Source organism: Halichondria panicea, chromosome 1, assembly GCF_963675165.1.
Source record: "Halichondria panicea chromosome 1, odHalPani1.1, whole genome shotgun sequence".
NCBI lineage: Eukaryota > Metazoa > Porifera > Demospongiae > Suberitida > Halichondriidae > Halichondria > Halichondria panicea.
In genome coordinates this window covers 15,853,306-15,875,877 of record NC_087377.1, presented here as the reverse complement: position 1 = coordinate 15,875,877, position 22,572 = coordinate 15,853,306, and the positions used below count along the sequence as shown (strand labels likewise).

The window sequence follows — 22,572 nt, the reverse complement described above, 5'->3', positions numbered from 1 at the left end:
TTCGATTGGACAAGGAGACTTACGATAATAGCGTGGATGTGTTTTCCCTTGGGGCGATTATGGTACAGATCGTTTGCAAGCTGAAGACAGTCAAATCTGTGGAAGATCGATTAGACCATGTTGCCCAGGTCCCTCACACACACAGGTTGAGGAAGCTTATCGACAGTTGTTTGCAAGAAGACATGAGGAGGAGACCATCTGCCAGGGACATCTGTGAGTTAATTAAATAATTAATGTGTTTTACATTTTACCGCAAATAATTTGTGAGTCAATTGTGTCTTGTACGATTCCGAAATTTTATTCGGAAAAAGTTCCTTATTGAAGATTTAACTTTTACTTTAGATGCTTCACTGACAAGCGACTCTGACACAGTGGAGGCAACAAAGAGGGAGTCCAAGGACACTCAAGTAAATCAACTTTTACATCAAGTATCTGAGAAAGACACTCATTCACAAGCATCTATCGATCGGCTTCAAGCTGAGCAAGTTTATGGACTAGAAGAAGTGACCACTCCTCAACAAGAACAGTTTGAAGTTCAACCCAGAGAAATTGATCATCTAGTGAAGTTTCTACAGATACAACCTCGGGAGGACACTCAACCAGATAATAACTTGACTGCAGATGTTGACCTGAAAAGTGGCTCGGACCCAGTGGAGGCAACAAAGAAGGAGTCAAAGGACACTGAACAAGTCAAGAAGGTGCGTACATGTAGTGTGATAATGAGATTCCCACAGCAACAATAGTATTGTACCTTAACATGCATGGATGCTGTCTCATGTGTTAAGCCGTAACTACACATCCGTTTGAGTGTGCCTATAATTATGTACTTCCTTTAGTGAAGATTGTCTCGTTCTGTTGTAGAATTTCCACTAATGATATTCACGTCTGTGTTTTAATTCAAAATTCACCAACGTTCCTCTGTACAGGCACACAGGGAACAGGTTGAGCACAAAGATGCTGAGCTGGTCAGGAGAGACGCCATCATTCAACAGCAGAGACAGGTGAGACGAAATGCACCATTATATTATTGCAGAGCTATAGTAGAAGCTTTGATCTCTTATAATCGTACTGTACATTCTATTAGACTGGTGGGCGTGGCTTCTTAAGCTAATTAGAGAAAGTGATTTAGTGTGCATGCAATTATTGCTACAAGTAACACTCGCTTGTTAGTAGACACTATCCTAATTACACTCTTCATTATTCAGGGTCCCCCTCCCAGAGAGTTGAGACCTCCACTCACTCTGAAATGGAGAAAAGGAAAAGACATGCCAATTCAAATGGGCTACACGGTACAGAGTGTTGTTATCGGTGACGCAGTATATGTTGGTGGAGGTGATGCAGGCGATGATCGTAATAGGTGTACAGTGATGAAGCTCGAGCAAGATCAATGGACCAAACTACCAGAGTACACTGCCAAGTGGTTCGCTATGACATCACTCGCTAATCAACTAGTGCTGGTGGGAGGACTTGATTCAAGAAACAACGAACACACCAATCAACTTGCAGTGTTTGGGTCAGGGGAATGGACTCACCCGTACCCACCAATGAACATTGCTCGTCATTCCTCAACAGCTGTCTCCTTCAACAACCACATCATTGTAGCTGGTGGGAGTAATGAAGAACCTACCTCCTCTGTGGAGGTGTTGGACGTGGCATCGAGAAGATGGTACATTGCTCAGTCACTACCTAACCCACGATCAGGACTTAAATCGACTCTCATAGGAAACACCCTCTACCTAATGGGAGGGGACGATCACACTGGGTATGCAACCAAGACAGTGCACCACGTCGACCTCAATGAACTGATTGCAAAGGCCCATTCGAACCTGGACACACCCACTCTCTGGCAGACCTTACAGGAAGTACCATTCGTGTGGTCAGTTCCTCTCAGTATTGGGAGGTCACTATTAGCCGTTGGTGGACGAGACGACAGACGCAACCCAAGATCATCGATCCACCTCTACCAGCCTGACACCAGGAGGTGGGTGAAAGTGGGAGACCTGCCTACTGCACGATACTACTGCACATGCTCAGTACTTCCTAGTGGAGAGGTCATTGTAGCCGGAGAACGGACAAGTGCATATACTCAAACCGTTTATTTCTTCTCTATAAGTGCTAATTAGTTATTTTGTTATTGTTTCTCTTTAATTGTGCGATGAGTTTATAACGATATTGATATTTTTTTTATCATGTTGAGAAAATTAAGTTGCAACAGATCGAATTTTATCGCATATAATTATAGTTATTATGATGACATGAAGTGGTACATACATAATTACATTGCCAGAAAATAGTACAAAAACAGACAAAATAATATGTAACAGTCTCATAACAAGTTCAGGTCCTTGGTTGGGGTCTTGTCCGAGGGTAGGGTGGACGCCTTCTCCCAGAATCCAAAGACTATCTCCTCTTCCGAGTCAGACAGTGAGGGGTGGGGCTCGGGAACTGAGGGGTTAAAGAGTCACATGGTCATAGTCACACTGAGTGGCCAGTTTACGTGAGGCCCCTCTCTTTCTTAGCAGCATAGTAGGCCTAAAGGTGTGTGTGTGTGGGGGGGGGGGGTCGTACATGATTGTACATTGCACACCTTCAAATAGGACACACTATAGCTGACCTTGAATGACTTTAAGGGACTCTACAAAGTATGACACAAATGCATTTTCCAGCTAATGTACTCTGTACCTCTACCTCCATTCTCAGTGCCTCTTCTTGTCTCCTCAACACTTGGCCGGGCTGCAAAATGGCCGCATAAGTGGAGGCCGGAAAAGATGAGGGGCGGAAAAATCAAACAATAGTACAGAAGACAAATCGATCAGTCAATCTACAATTAGAACTAGAGCACTGAAGTGCTACCCTCGGCAGTGTCCTGTAGCCAGGATAAACAACACATGGACACATTCAAACTGGTAGTGTGATGAAGGGTCTGGTACACGTACTGTACAATGTCATGTACAAATATTGTGAGCTAGTGTTCTCAATTGACACACGTTTCCCTGTACACACCTAAACTGCATACATTGAAGCATACCTTGTATACAAGTGCATGTACATACAGACTAGTAAGCATGCTAGGTTCCCATTCTGTGTACTGTACATTCAATAGTACACAGTCAACTCATTGCACTGCATAACTACACATTATACACATGCACGTACCTTGTTCTCGATAAAGGTTCATCATCAGCAGTTTCATGTTCAGTAGCTAATGGTTAGCGCATGCCCAAGCAGTCTATACTACCAGGCCAACTTTCTAGGAAGTGCGGCTTGAGATGGAGGCTAGACTGCACATAATTATAATGGGCGTAGCTATGTTCACAACATTTTTTCTAAATTTATTATGCTCGGGTTCAATAACACAAATATCATGTATAAAAACTATGTATACATAATAATACTGACAATGTAGCTATAGTAAGTGAAGGAGAGATTCTGGCCAGAGGAGAGTTTAGAAGTTGCTGGTTAGGTTGCTTCTGACCAGAGGAGGCAGCTCCATCGATTCCGAACTGGATAATCTGTGCTCGAAGAAATGCGTTCTCTTTCTCTAGGACTAGGATTTGGTTCAAAGCTTTGGTTGATTTCTCTGCGATTTTGGCACTGGCTGTGAGTTGTTCGTTTTGAAACACGAGCTCTTTCAAGTAGTCCACTGTCTTGTCCAGTACCGTTCCCTTGCTGTACACATACTGAAGCCAGGGAAACATGACGTGAGGGTGAGACATGTACGTGGAGATAACAAAAAAACATGCTTAGTTGCTGTTAAAAAATAGCAATTTTACTTTATGAGCAACTAACTACATGTGTTATATACGATGAACTCTGCTGGATTCTATGCTACTAGTAACTAACGTAACACTGGGCTCTACACTAATGCATGCTTAGCAATAATAGTAATTTTACTCTTTAAAAAAACCAAGTTAGTAGATATTTCGATGGTTTTTCCAATAGTACTTTAGTACACACACTCACCCCGACAATGGAACCAGCAGTTGCGTCTTTCTTCTGACAAGCAGGCACTATCTGAGCCAGTACCTTGATGAGCTCGTTGATCCTGTCCCGACGCCGACGCTCAACTGGGCGTGGGAAGAACAACAACAACTGGTAATCATCGTGTTTAGGACATGTACAATGAAGCTGAGCCAATTGGCAAAATGAATGAACCTTGACCTCACACACACACACGTACACCTACTGTACAGTATAAAAACCAAGGCATAATTAATAATTAAGATGGACAATAATGCGTTTACAGCATTAGATAGCCTCTACACAACAAATAAGTTATTAGTTTTGAAAGTGGCAGATTTGATGTTAAAGCTTCGTAACTGTACTTTGTGGGAAATGCTTCTATTTGATTATGACCACGTACGTACATGTACATCTGTTGTACACTTCTAACTTTCAGTATTGAATTTGCATCACCTTCATTGTGTGTAGCTTTCCTCTGAGCTTCCCTGTTGGTGGCCATATCCCCAGACCTGCAAACCAACCACCATAATAACAACACTCCTCACAGTTACTGTATTACTAGAATGTTTTACGAGCATAATTATGCAAATTTTTAAACAATAAAATTGCAAAACCTAATTTTGGGTAAATACACACGATCCTTGCCAGAACGCAATAGTTAGATCGCAAAGGGTTGCCGATTTGGCTGATTCGCAAAGGTTTTTCACCAACAGCAAAGTATTCTAGTAATACGGTATGCAGGGTTCTGCTAGGAATTTTGAGAGGTGGTTAAAAATGATGGGGGACACAAATTTGAACAAGCATGTGTTGTAAGCCATGTAAGTATATACAGTACACATCAATAAAAAGTTTCCGTTCCGTTTCTAAAAACGCACGTATAAACGGTAGCGTTAAACTGGATGCACAACGCGACCAATTTCTCATTATAAATTAAAATGGTGACGTCATCATGAAAAATTGAAATTACTTACACAATCAGGGTTCTATCTAGTGGGGGGGGCAGGGGGGAAGCTTCCCCCCCAAACTACCCAACTTCCCCCCCCCAAACTATCCAACTTCCCCCCCCCCAAACCTTCCACCTTATTGGGCTCAAATTGCGTATCTGGCCATCTAGAATAAAAAATTTTCCGGGGGAGGACCCCTGGACCCCCCTTAGGCTTCCCCCCACAAAATATCTCCCCCCCCCCCCCCCCCCTAAAAATATTTCTTCTAGATAGAACCCTGACAATGATACTGTATGATTTGTAGTACAATGAGCTAGCTAGCTAGTTATTATAAAGTATGCAGTCAGACATACTGGAGAAGAGACGATGGTCTTCAAAAACGGTCATTCCAAGTCACAAATAACTTGCATGGAGGGCAACTTAGTCTTGGGGCTGATGCGAGACCGAGAACAACTGGGGAAACGGTCCACTGTTGCAAAATAGCACCTATAAGCTAACTAAGAGGATTAAAGCGCTAGACAATCAGCTATACTGTAGTACACAAGCTAGCTAGCTAGCTACTGCTACACTGTACGCACGATCACAAGTTAACGAATCTGCTTACTCAGCAATTTTTCTGCACATGCGTGAAAACGGTAGCGTTTTGCATAATACAATGTGTTCAACTATGCGGTTTTTTTTTATGCGTTTAAACCGGAATTGTGCGTTTTACGCAAACGGAACGGGAACTTTTTATTGATGGGTACTGTAGCTGACATAATTATATATGTACATTGTTGTACTTGCATCAGTACAGTATGGTGCTATACTAAGATTTCTTCATCACAGGCCGGGTCATAATCAGTACTTGGAAGTGTTAACTGCACCCAGTTGCTCACTCTCTAGCTTGTCTTTTCCTTAGCAGGTGGTCCAACTCCCTGTTTTAAAGCAGAGTATAGCTAGCTAGCTAGCTGCAGTACTCCTCGAACTCAACAAAGCCATGCTGCAGCTTCAATTAATTGTTCTGGTCATGCAGTAGAGTTCAATTAATAGTTAGCTCTATATAAGGCACATCAAGACAGTAAAACTGGTAAGCGAAGACTAGCAGCTAAACTGGACTAGCCAGTACTTGTAGAATGTAAAGCAGTGGTCGGAAAGGCTAAGTGGTGGTCGGAAAATACCTAGTGGTGGTCGCAGCTTACCTAAACGACCACTGTAGGCAGAACCCTGTGTATGTAGCAAGAATGATGCTTTTCCTAACATACTGTCATACATGTTATGCAGAGGTAGGCAATCACATGAACTGTGTACTCACAACTGCATTTGAACGATGGGGTCGGCCGTGTGATAATCCATAGTTGATATCCCTCTCATCTTGGGTGCTATAGGTCGACCCATTGCATGCAGTATCTCAGCACTACTGGATGGTGGGATCATCACATACAGAGGACCTCAACACACACAACAACATAGTAAAAACTGACTATTTTTCAACACCACTTCCAAGAAACCTTATTTTATAATTATTTTATATCAAACATTAGCAATAATACTCATGGTTCTACATGTAATTAGTAAGTACAAGCACTTGGATAACTTATCGAAGCCTATAACTTTTGGATTTGCCCCAAAAAATGTATCGTCACACTGATAAATTTGGCCTCCATTACTCACCATTTTGGCCAGACTCTGAACCAGATGAGGTGCTCCTAGTGATGAGGTGGTCTGTCCACCTTGCTGCATCTGGATGAGGGCGTGGCCTATTAGCATTGAGGGTGGAGCCATCCTCAGAGGTCATGTCAGAGGGCAAACCATCATCGCTAGTTAGCGTGTGGACCTCCTGTGTGAGTGGGCGGGAACAACAAGTGTGTGTGTGTGTGTGTGTGTGTGTTTGTTATTTGGGAGGTAGTTACCATCATGCAAATTCTAACCATGTAATACGAAAGCGAAAATAATACGAAAACGAAACGTCTTAGAAGCCGGATACCTTTAAAAAAGCGTTTTTAAGTGCTAGTTTTTATATGTTACTTGGTATGAACTGTGTGTGTGTGTGTTACCTGGGTATCATGCACAGGCCAAAGTTAGGGCCCAAGTCACTGGCCTGTAGCTGCTCCACACTCTCCCCATCATCACTCTGACTTATCTCTATCTCAAACTGTGAACTGGGTACCACCTCTTCAGTAGCGATAGTAACCGTCTCCACGTCGGTCGGCTCTGTTCCTATGTGTAGTATCTCTGTATTAAAACAGTTTTTAAGTGTTTGCTTTTATGTTACTTGGTGTGAACTCTGTGTGGGTACATACCTGGGTATCATGCACAAGACCAAAGTTAGGGCCCACATTATAACCAACTACACATTATACACAAGTACCGTACTTGTTCAATTTAAGGCCACCCTCCAAATATGCGACACCCTCGATCTTAGGTAATATTCTGACCTCTAAAAGTAGCGACTGCTGTGTGTGACAATTATTTTTTTATGTCGCATCCTAAATAGAGGTCAAACCACAGCCTCGATCGATTCCAGGCCGCTAAAAACAATATAATTTTAAGCATCGTATAATCGAGGATAGTAGAGTAACCTCCAATTAGATGCAACCCTCTAAATATGCGACACCAGGAATTTTTCTCAACCTCCAAAAAGAAATGACCTCTCGCTTTGTAATTTAATATTTATGAATAACTGTACCTTGTTAATGTTCTTGATGAAGGTTCCTCAGTAGTCCCTGTCCATGGACTCATGTCTTCAGCCTCCACCAATACAGACAAATAGTTTGACCACTTGCTCAGAGCTTCAAAATTGACAGCATAATTTCTTCTTCTCTCTATATAGCTAGCCCACGTCTGCTCGCGAGACTAATAGCTATAAGAACAATTTCTTCTTCTCCCTAGCTATGGAAGTGCAGTGAAAGACCAGCCACGTGGTTTAGCAATGTTATAGCACGTGACAGCTATTGTTTATTCTGCAGAGAAAGAGGGAGGGTCTCGTTGTAGCTGAGCTAACTGTTGTCCTGTACTTCTGTATCGTGCCTGGTATCAAGCTGTGAAGATACTGTAGCTCTGGATTATTATCAGTAAGTGCAGACAGCACTGTTTTATTTTCTGCATATAGATCTACGGTACATGGTTTTGATGATATAATTTGCACACACTAAATATTTATACATAAGTACATGTACCTTCATATCATTGTTTATCTTATTCCACACTCTACAGAGAAGATGTCTGACTATCTCACAATAGCAGATCTAGGAGATCTATACATAGCTACGTTTGATGCTCGAATCAAGTGGAGAAACTTCTTGCTAGTTCTTAAAATACCCTCGGATATCATTGACAGAATTGGAAAAGATTAGAGCAACAATCCTGATGACTGCTATCGTGAGGGTTTGAAAGAATGGCTGAAGGGTGAAGAGAGAAGCTGGGAAGATGTTATCAAAGCTTTGTCAAGTCCTATCGTAGGCCACGTTCACATAGCCAGGACCATCGAGAAAGATCATCTACAGTCTACTGATGCAAGCAATCCTACTGATGTGAAGTCAGAGGGTAAGCACTAGTTCAGCACAGGAATGCATATCTCATACATGATGCTTAGTTTATTAGCTAGCTACTATAATATTTACCCGGGTCCCTCTCATAAACACACACACACACACACACAGTGACACACACACACACAATGTTCGAAAATCACCAGAAGATCAACGATGATTTGACTGTTTTCTTAGACGAGCTACTAGGTAAAGTTGCATTTGGAGCAGTCTTCAAAGGTAGCTACAAGGGCGAGATTTGTGCAGTCAAACTTCTAATTTACGAGGCTGTAGAAATGCAGACAGGTTTCCCAACAGGAAAAAGTGAAGAAGCCAGCAAAGCATTTGATCGTGAGTGTGAGTATCTCCAGTCACTCCAGCACCCAAACGTTGTTCTGTATTTGTCGACTGCCAAGCACCCCAAATCAGGTGGTACAATCCTCGTTGTTGAGCTGATGGATTGCAATCTGAGATCCTACTTCTCCGGCCTTGATGAAGAGTCCCTCACTAGCGAATGTGAAATTAGCCTTTCCAAAGACATGGCTTGTGGTCTGGCCTACATTCACAGCAAGCAGATTATCCACCGTGACCTCTGTGGCGATAACATCTTGCTGAAGCTAACACAGCCAGTGCCTATCGCAAAAATTTCCGACTTTGGTATGTCACGGCTATACGATCCCTCCAAGCTTAGCCACACACTCTCGGCCGTTGGTCACCGTATGGGGTATCTACCTCTCGAGGCTATTCGATTGGACAAAGAGAATTACGATAATAGCGTAGATGTTTTTTCCCTTGGGGCAATTATGGTACAGATTGTTCAGAAGCTGAAGACGGTCAAATCTGTGGAAGATCGATCATTCCATGTTGCTCAGATCCCTCACACACACAGGCAGGTTGAGGAAGCTTATCGACAGTTGCTTGCAAGAAGACATGAGGAGGAGACCATCTGCCAGGGACATCTGTGAGTTAATTAAATACATGTATTGTACATTATACCGCAAATATTATGTATATATGTAAATATGTGTCTACGCTTCTGAAATTTTGTTCAGAAAAAATTCCTTATTGAACATTTAACTTTAACTTTAGATGTTTCACTGACAAGCGACTCAGATACAGTGGAGGAAACAAAGAGGGACACTCAACTTTTACATCAAGTATCTGAGAAAGACACTCATTCACAAGCATCTATCGATCGGCTTCAAGCTGAGCAAGTTTGTGGACTAGAAGAAGTGACCATTCTGCAACAAGAACAGTTTGAAGTTCAACCCAGAGAAATTGATCATCTAGTGAAGTCTCTACAGATACTACCTCGGGAGGACACTCAACAAGATAATAACTTGACTGCAGATATTGACCTGACAAGTGGCTCGGACACAGTGGAGGCAACAAAGAGGGAGTCAAAGGACACTCAACCAGTCAAGAAGGTGCGTACATGTAGTGTGTGAATGAGATTCCCACAGCAACAATAGTATTGTACCTTAACATGCATGGATGCTGTCTCATGTGTTAAGCCGTAACTACACATCCGTTTGAGTGTGCCTATAATTATGTACTTCCTTTAGCGCAAATTGTTGATTGTTCTCGTTCTGTTGAACAATTTCCACAATGATATTCACGTCTGTGTTTTAGATTTCCACCAACGTTCCCCTGTACAGGCACACAGGGAACACAAAGATGCTGTGCTGGTCAGGAGAGACGTCATCATTCAATATCAACATACCAGTAAGAAAGTGCCGTTTGGTCGACAGGTTATGATCATTAATTTGTCCTGTGCCTGATCATGTTAATCCTCGTGTATAATTCAGTGCCTGTGTAGTTGATACTGTGTAGTTGATGTAATTGTAGCACCAACTCAGACTTAAGAGTTTATAATAATTATCTCCAATGGTTGGTTTTTTATGTCGCTTATAAAGAATACTTTTACTTTTTGGCCCAATATTTTTCTTGAGGTGAATTGTCCTCTGTTACAGTAATGGAAGATGTGTGTAAGAAGACTGGAGTGAGGGACCAACAACTAGATCAAGAAATCCCTGAGAGTGACATCATTCTAATCGCGGAGAAATTTCCTCACCTGCTGAACGTGCACAAGGTAGGCAGTACTCTAAATCTTGTATCTACTTATCCTCCTGACATTTTGGCAAGGGGAGCAAATGGTGTACTAGCCTCCTTCACAAGGCCTCAAAAAGGAGGCCTGCTACTGATTGTTTGCGCATGCGCAAAATAATTGGATAATTTCCCCGTAATGTTTCTGAAATAATTATTACCCGAAAAATATCCTGAATAACATATACACACAAAGAATACTACATACACAAAGCTATATAGCTAGCTAGCTAGAGACAGAGCTGTACACGTTTGGTTACAGCAGCTATTTCTTCTGATAGAGTCTACATGTAGACTTTCACCAAGGTTAATGTCAGATGGGTGTGGCCTGTCCATATAGGCTATTGTCAGCCTTCCCTCCATTCAGACGATTGTCATCCACACTGTTGCAGGCTGTGAGTTCTTTGTTAACATAGCAGGCTAAGGGTAGCTATCAGAATGCTATCACAGGAGCTAGAAGCCTTCACAATCACACTTCTATCCACTTTCTTCAATCCACTTTTGTTTGTTGTGACGTCATTGTTTTACTGAGCATTATACGATAATATCCGGAGTCCCCAATTTGTGGGGATTATGTGGCGCATGCGCAAACAGTCGAGGAAGAGCGGCCTGGGATTGAGGCTAATGGTGCACGTGCATGATATTAGGGTGTTGATGACATGTATATATCTAGAGGGTTCGACCCCCAGGAATTCATTACTATATCTGCCCTGTTAAGAATATTATTCACCAGAAACCCCTCAATTGTATTCCCATTGAGTTTCTTCTAGAATGTATTTCCGAGGGGGTACCCCCACCAAATGAAACCTTGTTGATTGTTGTTTTTGTACAGGCTTTGAATATTAATGATCTACACCATGTTTATGAGAAACTACATGAAAGTGCCAGCCCTCACTGGTTCAATCTGGGATTGGCTCTAGGTCTAACTTATCCTGTTCTCACCAATATATCGATAGCGAGCATCATGGAAATAATGTATCGTGCTTGCGTGAAATGTTGGCCAAGCTCCTGAGTACACAACATGTAACATGGAGTCTCTTGTCAGATGCTCTCAAAAGGCCCACTGTGGATCTCATCAATTTGGCTGATAGCATCACAGGTAACTGTAGTGCATTTTTTTTTTATTCACCATTTTTAGTGATTGATATAAACTACCACGAAAATTGTAGGTAACTATTTTCTGTGTGCATTTTTTTTATTCGCCTGCATGTGTGTCATTTTTAATAAGACTATCACGAAAATTGTAAATTGTCATTTTATTGATTTCTTTACTTCTTCATGCAGTGAATCAATCCACAACTCCTAACCTGCTGGATCGACTCAACCTCACCCCAGCCGACCTCGGTGATGTAACTGATGTTACAAGTCGTTATGGCAATCATGCTGGAGTGGCTCATGCATTGAGAGCGTGGCAAAGAGTGAATCCTTCCAGAGCTACCTTCAGGGCCTTGGTGGAAATTACCATAGGACTGAGAAGAGGAGACACTGCTACAGACATTTGTAGATTCATTGTAGACAATACAGACCGAAACTGAAACTGATAAATAATGAACTGATCTTTACTTTGATGTTGTTTGTGTCTCTGTAATTATAATGTGTGAGCTTTTTATTGATGCTGTTTTTTCATAAATTGTTGTGGTAGTCTGTGAAAAGTTGAACTGAGCATGCGCAGTATTAGCCTCCTTCACTGGCCTTCTTCGAGGAAGTGCGGCCTGGGATCGAGGCTAGCGCAGTATATACATGTACAGTAGAACCTCGATTATCCGGCCCTCGATTATCCGGAACCTCGATTATCCGGCTTGGCAGTTTTCTTTTTAATCAGATTACATAATTCAGAAAATGGGCGTGTCCCTCAAATGCGCATGCGCGTTGCAGCTGTTACCATGGAGACATGCCTGCTTTTTTTTTGCGCATGCGCAGACAACATGTGGCACTGCTGTTCATCAATAAAGTGGGTGGATCAAGGCGTGGTTTATCTATTCGATTATCCGGCATATTCACTTATCCGGCCTGCTTCTGGAACCAAGGTGTCCGGATAATCGAGGTTCTACTGTACTTAGCAACACCCACACAATCAACTGGAGTTCAACACCCACACAATCAACTGGAGTTCAAAGGTCAATGCTTGTTTCAATATTACTGAGACACCTTCAAATCTAATAACAGGACTGAACACATGGACAGCAAGTTGTCTTTAATATGCACACCGTAATTCTGGGCTCCTGGAGAGAGTTTTGGACAAGGCCTTGAGAAAAGACAGGTGAAAGCAGCTCATTCAATATAGCACAATCACACCTACCCTAAACATTCTATGTTGTGTGTGCGTTTGTTCAATGTCCGTATGTATAGTAATGATCATGTGATCCTCGTGTGCAGGCTTCCAGTGGTGGACATTGAGGTACCTACATACGAGCTGCCATTACCAGAGGGTGTGGGTGAGGAAAAACTTCACCAAGACAACCTGAGCGCCCGTCAGATTGAGGAAACGTGGAGAGAACCACTACTCGAGAGTCAGCCCCCTAATCAGTCACATCTTAATTATAAAGACAGTCGTGTTCATTTGACCTAAGTTATGGAGAGTGACCTTCACAGTGACCTCTGGGAGTGGATAGCGGACCATCTAGCAGCCGATTGGACGACTGTCACTCAACTCAGGATGGAGGAGAGTAAGAGAGATCCATCAGAGGAACCATTTCGCTCCCTCTACACCGCCAGGGAGTTGCTGTCAGGTGATGATAGTTGTCTTAATTGTAGTAGCTCAGTTTAGGGCTCTGTATTAATGTACATGTGTGTGACGTTAAACAGTGCTCCTTTTATATAGCTTTCCAAAAAGTGGTTGAAATTAGATCATTGTAACAAGTTATGGGCGCCTGAAGATGCTACACTAGACAATGGTTCCATGCGTTAAATATCTGTTAGGGCTCTTTAATTAATGTACAAGCTCCTTCACTAATTGCTTTGCTTAGTACACAAGTATGAAGGCCTGCCTACACTGTACCTATACATGTAGTGATTAATCCACTTTAATTGAGACTCTTGTTTTCCCACTGCAGGTATGAGGGCTAAACTGGATGCCTGTCCTCTCAAAGAGCTCGAGGATTTCATTATTTTCTCGTGTTTTGTTGGACTGGAAATGGTCCTACCCCCCACATAGCATCACATGTTGAGCAGTCACGAGGTGGACACGTACGGTAGTAACGAGCACCACTTCAGTCTGGCCCACAAGACTTCCCTCCATGGCCGCCTGCCCATCATACAGTTCCTAGTGGAGAGTGGACTGCCCTCCTCCGCACTGCAGATACCAGATGACTCATTCACCACACCCGCCATGCTCGCTATACAGGTACAGGGAACACTTACTAATAGGCAGTTACTGGTTGCCCGTTTGACACTGACATTTCTGTATATCATCAAAAATCTCGAAATGTTTAGTTTGGGCAGTCTGTGAAAAATTAATGCCTTGAAAATAACCCGCTATCATAAAATTAATTGTGTTTGAAAATTGAGAATATTATTTTGCAATTTTACATTCAGTCTCCTAATAATTGACTACTATTGCCCCCTCCACTAGGGTGGTTCAGTGGAGTGTCTCCAATGGCTAGTGGAGGAGGCTAAGATCCCCTTCCAAGTGAGGGACACTGAGGGAGAGACTCTCATGCATCACGCTGCGTTATAGGGGTGGGCGGATGTGTGAGTGGGTGGGTGGATGTGTGCTGTTAGTGTAATAAGTGCTTGCTCAAGTCTAAAATGTGTGTATCGCATTAGCTACTGTAGCAACGATAACTGAAAATAATGCTGTCGTATTGTTGGTTTTTAGATATTTAGTTTCTAAGTCTAGCTGTATCACTCCCCTACCCCACACCATAGATTGAAAAGGAAGGGGATTGGAAATGACCGGGCCTCCCTGTGTAAACTGGTGAAACACTCCGCGTTATGATTTCGCGCTCGCGAATATTTACCGTACTCAGGTTGTGTTTCTAGCTATCCTATCCACTAGCAATCACTCAGGAGCTGGGAGGTACTCTAGAGAAGTAAGTTTACACCACTGACAAGCTCTAAATCCCTTGTCTTTACTTTGTTTTTACTTTTTGTTGAGTTTAGCTTGAAATACTCCATGTCAACTTTTCTCTTTCCCTGCTGTGAAGCCGAAACAGCAAAGGACATTGCTTGACTTGGTTATTATGTATCTAAGTGCTATATAGGATGGTTTCATGCTATGGATAAGCTGTACTGTTCATAAACGTTTGCAGTATAGCCCTTCAAACTGCTTTAGTATACTTTTAGAGACACCACGGGCCTTGACCTCCCACGACTTCATAGTAAGAGCTATTCCTTCTTGTATAGCATTTATTTGTTTAGTGATAGTGGCTGCGTTGCTTAGTCTACCTTTTGAGCTAGATTCTCTTTACTTTTTAGAATAATCAACATTAAAAGTGATCAATTTCACCATTTCTATGTACAACACATTGTATGGCAGCAAGACAGGTAATGAGCATGCTGACTATAAATTTAATCCTTTGTAGTTTTAACCACACCCTATAACGCGGAGTGTTTCACGCAAACATTTTCGTTTCCAATCCCCTTCCTTTTCAATCTATGCCCACACACACCACACACACACACACACCACCCACACACAGCTGCTCATGGACTTTGGCTACAGCATGGTCCACACGGACAGGGAGAACCAGAAGCCGGTGGATTGGGCCGATGCTATGGGTCAGAATATCTGTGTCCTCTATCTCATGATGTACGAGACTTGTTGGGCACTCTCTGGAGAACTGACACACATGGCCGAGCAGCTCGCTATGTAAGTGGAGGGCCTTTAATTAGGGATTGTGTAGTGTGTGTGTATGGTGGTGGTGTGCAAGTCTGTATGAGAGTGTGTCACTGGGAGAATTGCTACTGCTAGTGTCTACCGTATAGCCGGTAATTTTCGTGGTTGAGCAATATTTAGTCACTTTGTGGATAGTATGTTCGTAGTTGCTGCTTTCACTGCAGGTAAAGGTAGTCAAGGTCGCTTCATTCGTGGGTAAAATATTCGTGGTCCAGCTAGTGTTCAACCACGAAAACCACGAATATTTTTCCCCACGAAAATTACCCGCTATACGGTATTAGATATTTAATTGTTGATAACCTAACTACACCACTCAATTGTCTGCACTGTTACTGTAATAAGCCCCTCCCCCTTGCCACACCCACCCACCCCCTCAGTGTACAGAAGGAGAATGGACAGTTACGAGATGCATTCTCCAGTCTAGAGAAAGAGCATGAATCTGCCATTACTAAACTGCTGACTAGTCACGAGGAGAGACTGACTAAGATGAGGGAACATCACGTCGACCTCATGGCATCAATACTGCACATGAACCAGGACACTCCGCCCACTGGAGGGGGAGGGGCTACTGCACCATCAGCCAATAAGAAGTAAGTGCAATCAATCTGTAATTCTACACACGTAATTATTTCCTTGTGTTCGTATATATATCTGTGGGTGTATCTCAGAAATTATTTTGTGCCCAAAGTTAGTAATTATCCGTGGTCCATTTGACCCAATTTTATCAAACAAGAGCACTCTTGTATTACCGTATATGCTCGATCAGAGGTCGCTCTGGTATAAAGGACGTACTCAAATAGTAGCCTCCCTTGCTAGCAGAATGAACATTTAGTAGCCGCTCTCAAATAGTAGCCTCAGTGAACTTTGACTCTAGCATTTCTGCACGTGGCAGCCAAAAAAAATTATTACTATATAGCAGCTAGCTACATGTACGTAGCTACAAGTAGCAGCTTGTTAGTGCTTCACAAAGACTCTCTCATGACAGAGTTCAAGTTTATAAACAACAATTTAATGATAAACTAAATATTTTGGAGCTAATAAACGCCGCTCTTGAACAGTACGTGTCCTCTCTTGAATTGTAGCCTCCTCTTCCAGCAAAATGAAACATTTAGTAGCCGCGGCTCCTGATCAAGCATATATGGTAATTGTCGTTTTCTGTAGCAGCTCTCTTTATATCTTATCAAATGATGCGAAAAGTGAATTATCAACCCCCTCCCCCCAGCAGGGGTCAAGTACCTGTGAAGAAGGCGCCCCCTGAACCACCCACTACCCCTCAACGATCCTCCAATCGTCCCCCTGTACCCCCGGATCCTGCCGCTAAGAAGAGGTCGCGAGGGTCAAAGGACAGAGGTCATGAGGCGGCAGATAAAGGGGAGGACCATAATACCATTGACTATCGAACAGCCACCCCCCAAGAAGTGTTAGAGTGAGTGAATAGTATAAATTAATGTGCAGGTATGTACTACATGTACATGTCCCCCGTTTAATCAATTGGTTAGTGGACTCGTTCAGTCGCCATAACTTGAATTCAGTGGATCCAATTTTATGATTCTCCAAGAAAGCTTAGAAAAAGACCTTTCAAATGGTACCAGATATTTGGGAGATGACAGATTTAGCACGATACCATGTAATAATAGCCCTTGGTTCAAAGTTGAATTATGGCCACATCTAAATATTGGATTGAAATACATCATTTCTTTCTGAAAATCATTAAATTTTTGAAATTGGGGTCACGTTACTAAAGTTATGGCTGCTAAAAGATGTTCAACTACTGTAACATGTCCGTGCTTGAATTATAACTAGTGTACCTATACACACACTATGACTGCACCCCCCCCCCCACACACACACACACACACTATGATTGCACCCCCCCCACACACACACACACACACACTATGACTGCACCCCCCCCCCCCCACACACACACACATACTATGACTGCACCCCCCCCCCACACACACACACACCCTCCCACGACACACAGGAAGCAGATAACGTCAGTAGCTCAGCGTATGAATGCTAATGGAGAGGCTCGTAAACGTGGTGGTGGTATGACCCGAACCTTCTCCCCCCTCACTCCTATCATACAGCGCCTCTACAGCAAGTCAGATGTGGTGAGAGACACTGTACATGTGTGTAGCTTGTGTGCAATACAGTAGAGTTACGTACGCACTGTATCATACCTGTTTGGTAGTGGCCATGCACCAGGCAGAGGTTTGGGGGCTCATTAACCTGGCTGTATTATAGTGGGACACATGCTATGGAGACTTTGGGGTCCATTAACCTGGCTGTATTATAGAGGCTGCATGTACTTGTAGGGTATAGACAGGTTTCAATGTAGCCAACAGTTTAGTATAGCCACCTACATTGTTTGATTTCTGTGCCCAGGCTGATAGCAAGAGTGAGAGGTCCTCCAGGAGCCAGAGACACACAGAGTGAGTTATCCCTACACTTTACTGGGAGACCACTCGGCCATTGCATACACTTGCTAGTGTCACTGTGTATTACCAATCGTGTGTGTACACTATAGCAGTCACTTTAGTTGCAGCATTATTTCTCTTCTTTATAAATTACCCCCACCCACACACGCCCACGCACTGTAGAGACGCTAGGAGATCGGCTCCGAAAGTCAAGTTCTCTAAAACTATTACCGAGTTTCCAGACTACAGTCACTATGACAACCCGACAGAGATGAAATCAGTATCAAGCCCAGGTCAAAGTCCGTCCCATAGTCACCATGGCAAGTTGGTTGGGGACTCGCTGAGGGTCAAAGGTGAAAGCTCGGAACACAATTCTAGGAAATCATCAGAAAAATAATAGCACAAACTTATTGCATTGTTTTTATCATAGATAGTAGAGGAAGGGATTGGAAACGGGATCACGTGAGCTTATACTTGCAACGTGAGGCCTCTGGGACCGTGCGCGTTGCAACCAATAGAAACCTTGAGGTGTGATTTTACTGGTTTTGAGGTCAAGAGAAGCTTTTGAAAAGAAACAAATGAGAGGATACAAGGTAAGTAAATGTATGAATAGCCCTAAAATTTGTCTTGAGGCATGGCTAGGTACAAAATGAAACATTATTACTAGCTAGAAGTCATGTTCACTCTGGTAGCACACAAAATTTGAAGATTTTACAACACTTAGCTTTTTTTTGTGGGGTAAGAACTGACATATGAATTGCATCTATTGTAAATGAATGGTCACAGTAGTAGTATATGATGGTATTTTATTGCTTCAGCTGTATATTGGAAGTGGGGATAGCATACTTCTTGAGTTATTGGCCGATATGTTGATTTCCACTAGCCATCTTTGCGGGGTAGTATCTCCATAACTAAGCTGAGTTTATATTAGAGACTCGGCAATATTAAAGATCAATGTCCATATTATTGCTTCCAATCCATTAGATTTTGAAAATCACTATTCATGCTCTGATTTTGTCACCGCAGTGTCCATGTGTGGCAAGAACTTGGACTGAGAAATCACTGGAAGAACATTGATAGATAATTCATTATGTTTAGACCATGCTTATCCGAATAGCCGCGGTTATGATTTCATACGTAGTACCGCCCACCGCAGAACCAAAATCTAATTAATTTTAAATTACTTTCATTATCAGCTCCTAGCAAAGAAAGATGCGTAGCTAAGAAGCAGTAGCAGTTTTCTGCAGGCAACTTTGTTGCAAACTAATCTAGAATAGTTATTCTGCCAGGATCTCTGAGTTTTGAACGGAGCAGGTAACCAGCCAAGGCCCCAGCGAAGGATCATTTCACAAGTAAGCTCTGTGTGTGTATAGCGATCATTTTCCTAGTCTAGCCTTTAGAAGCCTTTTGAGCTGATTTAATATGCTTGTCCACCTACCTAGATAGCCTCTGAGTGTATGAGATATACTGAAAGAATAGTTTAGTTAGTTGAGCCTGTTTTTTTAGTGTAGTCTAGTCTACAAGGTTTGATATTCAAATTATTTTCTCTTTTTCTGCATTCGCCTCTAGCAAAGAAAGATGCATAACTTGGAAACAGTGACAGTTTTCTTTATTCAACTTCGTAGCAAAGTAGTCTACAGTAGTTACTGTGTCAGGATCTCCTGGTTTCTAATGGAAAAGTCGACTAGCCAAGGCCAGAGCGAGGGATCTCTTCAGAGGTAAGCTTTATGTGCGTATTATAGCAAGCATTATGTAGCTAGTATAAGCCTTCATAAGCCTATGAGCTGATTTAGTATGCTTCTGCACTTGCCTAGATAGCTTATGAGTGTGTAAAGTGTACTTGTGTAGAAGCTGAGTTAGTTTAGAGCCTGTTTTTAGAGTGTAGTGTACAGTGTTTGATATTCAATTATTATTCTTTTCAGTGTGGCAAAGAAAGGTGCACCCCTTAGTAACAGTAACAGTTCTCTTCAAGCTACCTTGTAGCTAGTTACTCTGTCAGGACCTCCAATCTGAACAGTCAACCAGCCAAGGACAGAGCGAGATTTTACTTTAGAGGTAAGCTTTGTGTGCGTATGATTAAAGCGATGCTGTTTTTAGCTTGTACATGGTGTTCTTAGCTGATAATACGCTTACCTACGTAGCTTGTAAAGTGTACTGGCTCCAGCAGTGTGTTGAAGCCGAGTTTAAAATACAGAAGCCTATATGTACGTACGCTCAGCAGTGTTGCAATGTAAAGGGGTCATCATTGATTTGTCTAGCTATCTGTTGGTCTCATCCACAATGTATTCTGTTATCAGCTGTGATGAATACTGGAATTTTGTCTTGAATCGGTGATCGGAAAGTTTGGGCCAACAGATTGGTTGAGATGGTGGGAGTCCATAGTCAGGCCAGGAGTGGAACTGCTTACAGTAAGTGGTGTGCGTGCGTGTGTGTGTGTGTGTGTGTGCGTGCGCGTGCGTGCGCGTGCGCACACTTGTGTGTATATTTATGTGCGTGCGTGTGTGTGTGTGTGTGTGTGCCTATGGCCCGACACAGGAAGAGCACGACAGGAGATTGTCAGAGGTACTCTGTAAATTGCAAGAAGCAGGCCTCACCATGTGTAAAATGGTACTTTATACCGTGCTAAATATTATCAGTGCTCTGCCAAAAGTTATGCCTAGGCTTGTGTGAAGTTCCTGCTTGCTTCCAAGGTTACAATTCAATTAGGCTCACTACTCAATTAGGCTCGCTGTGTACATGTACAGAGGTTGGAAGAAAGAAAGAAAAAGCTTGTTGGGCTTATATGAGTGTACTGTTTATGAGTGAGTGTACTGTCTACTTGTGTAAGGACATTTTCTTCCCAACATAATAGGCTTGTTGGTTGTGTTATGCTCCCCAGCTAGGATTAGGTCACCATTTGTCATTAGTTGGCTTGTGTGTTTGCCTGTGATATGCATTGTAATTCTGTGCCCAAAGTTAAAATCTTTTTATGAACTCCCAGTTTGTTGTAGGATCACAATTACTTTATATGTGCCTATGAGTGCCATTGCATGTAAGTTTGCTTGTGGGAGCCTGTACATAATTATGTCTAAGGTTGCATGATTCATAATTATTTGGCACCCTTGTATGAGATGTAGTGTACTTTGTGTATGGCCATTCTCAATATACTTTTTTAGGTTTGTTGGCTTGTGAGTTAGTGCTGTGTACATTCCTAATTTTTAGTCTGCTGTCTATTATAGCAATTCAATTATAATTATGTGGCTGAATGTTATTATTCAATTTAGTGTGTGTATTGATTGCATGATAATCTTTTGATCTTTTAGGCACCACCCCAAACAAAGGTACATTTAAAATTCAATTTCTTTATGGCTGGCTTGTTCGCTGGTGTTTGTCTCTGAGGAGGAGGTTATGTTCTACTGTGTGTAAGAACAATTGATTCTAGAGGTGGTCTGCATGGTTGGTAATACTCCTTCTTCCTCATGCAGGTCTGTGAAACTATCGTCACTGCTATCTGCCATGGAACCACCACCATCTTATGGGTCTGAGAAGGTCTACTCACTGTGACTACTATCCAGGATACCTAGGAGTACCTCATCCCCTGTGTGCAGAGGCCTCTTAGTCATTGTTGTACTATAGAATTAATGTATTTATTATAATGTATGTTCACTTTTGAGATTGATATTGAAATACAAATTTCACATGAAAATTTCAGCAAATTTTTGATTGCTAACCTATGGTGATCGGACTCAGTAAGGCTTCTGTTGACCTTCGAGAGAAGCCTTGCAAAGCTGTGGAGCTCTGGAAGGTCTTCCGAGTCAGACAGTGAGGGGTGGGGCTCGGGAACTGAGGGGTTAAAGAGTCACATGGTCATAGTCACACTGAGTGGAAGTTTGAGGGCTTAGGAAGTAAGGGGTGAGGAAATCACATGATAATAGTGGCTATAATTTATACTGGCTAAATGCAAAATGGCTCAACTATGATAAAAGGGACACCACACACAACACATGTACTGGTATACAATATGTAAGTGCCTACCCACACAAATAATCCAAGTGTTATACAATACAAGCAGTAGTGTACAATAGTATGTATGATCTGGCTAAGCAAGTAACGGGAGTAACTAGACTATAGGCTGAAACTTTTGAGAAAGGAGTTTTAGTAGAATCATAGACACGTACTTTATTGCACTATATAATTATACTTCCAGTGAAACAGTAAAACAGTAGCGCTGTACTCTATAATTTATAAGAGTGACAAGATTAAGTAGGCAATTGCAAGAAAACGTATGTACAGGTGTATCGTTCACTACAACTCTACACACTAACTGACGTGACACAACTCACTAGTCGAGCCACTTTGATTTCTTGCTGACTCATTCATTATTCAGGGTCCCCCTCCGAGAGAGTTGAGAACTCCACTCACTCTGAAATGGAGAAGAGGAAAAGACATGCCAATCAAGATGGGTACCTCGGTACAGAGTGTTGTTATCAGTGACACGGTGTATGTTGGTGGAGGGTATGCAGACAATGATCGTGACTCGTGTACAGTGATGAAGCTCGAGCAAGATCAATGGACCAAACTACCAGAGTACACTGCCAAGTTTTTCGCTATGACATCACTCGCTAATCGACTAGTGCTGGTGGGAGGACGTCATCCAAGTATCAACAAACGCACCAATCAGCTTGCAGTGTTTGAATCAGGGGAATGGACTCACCCGTACCCACCAATGAACATTGCTCGTTCTTCCTCAACAGCTGTCTCCTTCAACAACCACATCATTGTAGCTGGTGGGTGTGATGATAAAGTACGTT

General features: G+C 42.4%; 5 protein-coding genes and 1 long non-coding RNA gene across 12 annotated transcripts in view; 2 read left to right on the top strand and 4 right to left on the bottom strand.

The window, feature by feature from the left end:
- LOC135352069 (traf2 and NCK-interacting protein kinase-like) overlaps positions 1 to 2,192 on the top strand; it is a 52,162-nt gene extending 49,970 nt beyond the window's left edge. For both annotated transcript variants that reach the window (XM_064551187.1, XM_064551186.1), the window contains exons 4-6: positions 343 to 698; positions 927 to 1,001; positions 1,206 to 2,192. In XM_064551187.1, the coding sequence (XP_064407257.1) occupies positions 343 to 698; positions 927 to 1,001; positions 1,206 to 2,123 (1,349 nt within the window). In that variant the 3' untranslated portion in view covers positions 2,124 to 2,192. The remainder of the gene's footprint in view (positions 1 to 342; positions 699 to 926; positions 1,002 to 1,205) is intronic.
- Positions 1 to 22,572, bottom strand: part of LOC135352059 (uncharacterized) — a gene marked incomplete in the record, with an annotated part of 851,949 nt that overhangs the window by 372,927 nt on the left and 456,450 nt on the right.
- LOC135352145 (uncharacterized) overlaps positions 1 to 22,572 on the bottom strand; it is a 56,482-nt gene that overhangs the window by 25,044 nt on the left and 8,866 nt on the right. The window contains exon 4 of one of the 2 annotated variants that reach the window (XM_064551345.1): positions 2,234 to 2,532. The exons of the other annotated variant lie outside the window; for it this stretch is intronic. Within the exon in view, the coding sequence (XP_064407415.1) occupies positions 2,494 to 2,532 (39 nt within the window). The 3' untranslated portion in view covers positions 2,234 to 2,493. Of the gene's footprint in view, positions 1 to 2,233; positions 2,533 to 22,572 lie in introns of those variants that run through there. 2 annotated transcript variants of the gene reach the window in all.
- LOC135352142 (upstream stimulatory factor 2-like) lies at positions 2,555 to 4,961 on the bottom strand. Of its 2 annotated transcripts, none has more exons than XR_010399594.1 (3): positions 3,964 to 4,401; positions 3,157 to 3,680; positions 2,555 to 2,866 (listed from the first exon to the last, which is right to left on the bottom strand). XR_010399594.1 is itself a non-coding variant. In XM_064551337.1 (3 exons), the coding sequence occupies exons 1-3, from the start codon at positions 4,460 to 4,462 to the stop codon at positions 3,363 to 3,365; spliced, it is 468 nt and encodes a 155-aa protein (XP_064407407.1). In that variant the 5' UTR covers positions 4,463 to 4,961; the 3' UTR covers positions 3,303 to 3,362. The 2 variants fall into 2 exon arrangements, 1 of the variants encoding a protein (XP_064407407.1); XM_064551337.1 differs by lacking the exon at positions 2,555 to 2,866 and adding an exon at positions 4,417 to 4,961 and having other exon boundaries at positions 3,303 to 3,680; positions 3,964 to 4,067.
- On the bottom strand, positions 5,172 to 7,847 carry LOC135352193 (uncharacterized). Its single transcript, XR_010399673.1, has 3 exons — positions 7,576 to 7,847; positions 6,944 to 7,121; positions 5,172 to 6,726 (listed from the first exon to the last, which is right to left on the bottom strand). It is a non-coding gene; the product is annotated as an uncharacterized LOC135352193 (long non-coding RNA).
- Positions 12,656 to 21,498, top strand: LOC135352117 (uncharacterized). Of its 4 annotated transcripts, XM_064551289.1 has the most exons (16): positions 12,656 to 12,782; positions 12,899 to 13,032; positions 13,115 to 13,251; positions 13,576 to 13,865; positions 15,163 to 15,332; positions 15,737 to 15,949; positions 16,582 to 16,785; positions 17,347 to 17,476; positions 17,751 to 17,797; positions 17,966 to 18,135; positions 18,213 to 18,375; positions 18,809 to 19,134; positions 19,352 to 19,500; positions 19,705 to 19,837; positions 20,080 to 20,190; positions 21,247 to 21,498. In XM_064551289.1, exons 4-11 carry the CDS (start codon positions 13,683 to 13,685, stop codon positions 18,314 to 18,316), a joined length of 1,221 nt encoding a protein of 406 aa, XP_064407359.1. In that variant the 5' UTR covers positions 12,656 to 12,782; positions 12,899 to 13,032; positions 13,115 to 13,251; positions 13,576 to 13,682; the 3' UTR covers positions 18,317 to 18,375; positions 18,809 to 19,134; positions 19,352 to 19,500; positions 19,705 to 19,837; positions 20,080 to 20,190; positions 21,247 to 21,498. The 4 variants fall into 4 exon arrangements, with proteins under 4 accessions (XP_064407359.1, XP_064407360.1, XP_064407358.1 ...); XM_064551290.1 differs by having other exon boundaries at positions 12,899 to 13,251; positions 16,585 to 16,785; XM_064551288.1 differs by having other exon boundaries at positions 12,899 to 13,251.

Excerpts from the sequence above, each read along its gene's own strand:
- LOC135352142 (XM_064551337.1), bottom strand. The coding sequence starts at position 4,462 with ATGGCCACCAACAGGGAAGCTCAGAGGAAAGCTACACACAATGAAG. Across the intron at positions 4,068-4,416 it reads GAAAGCTACACACAATGAAG|TTGAGCGTCGGCGTCGGGAC; the intron begins GTGATGCAAATT and ends TCCCACGCCCAG. Across the intron at positions 3,681-3,963 it reads CTGCTGGTTCCATTGTCGGG|TATGTGTACAGCAAGGGAAC; the intron begins GTGAGTGTGTGT and ends CCCTGGCTTCAG.
- LOC135352117 (XM_064551289.1), top strand. The coding sequence starts at position 13,683 with ATGTTGAGCAGTCACGAGGTGGACACGTACGGTAGTAACGAGCACCAC. Across the intron at positions 17,477-17,750 it reads TCTACAGCAAGTCAGATGTG|GCTGATAGCAAGAGTGAGAG; the intron begins GTGAGAGACACT and ends TTCTGTGCCCAG. Across the intron at positions 18,136-18,212 it reads GGACTCGCTGAGGGTCAAAG|ATAGTAGAGGAAGGGATTGG; the intron begins GTGAAAGCTCGG and ends TTTTTATCATAG.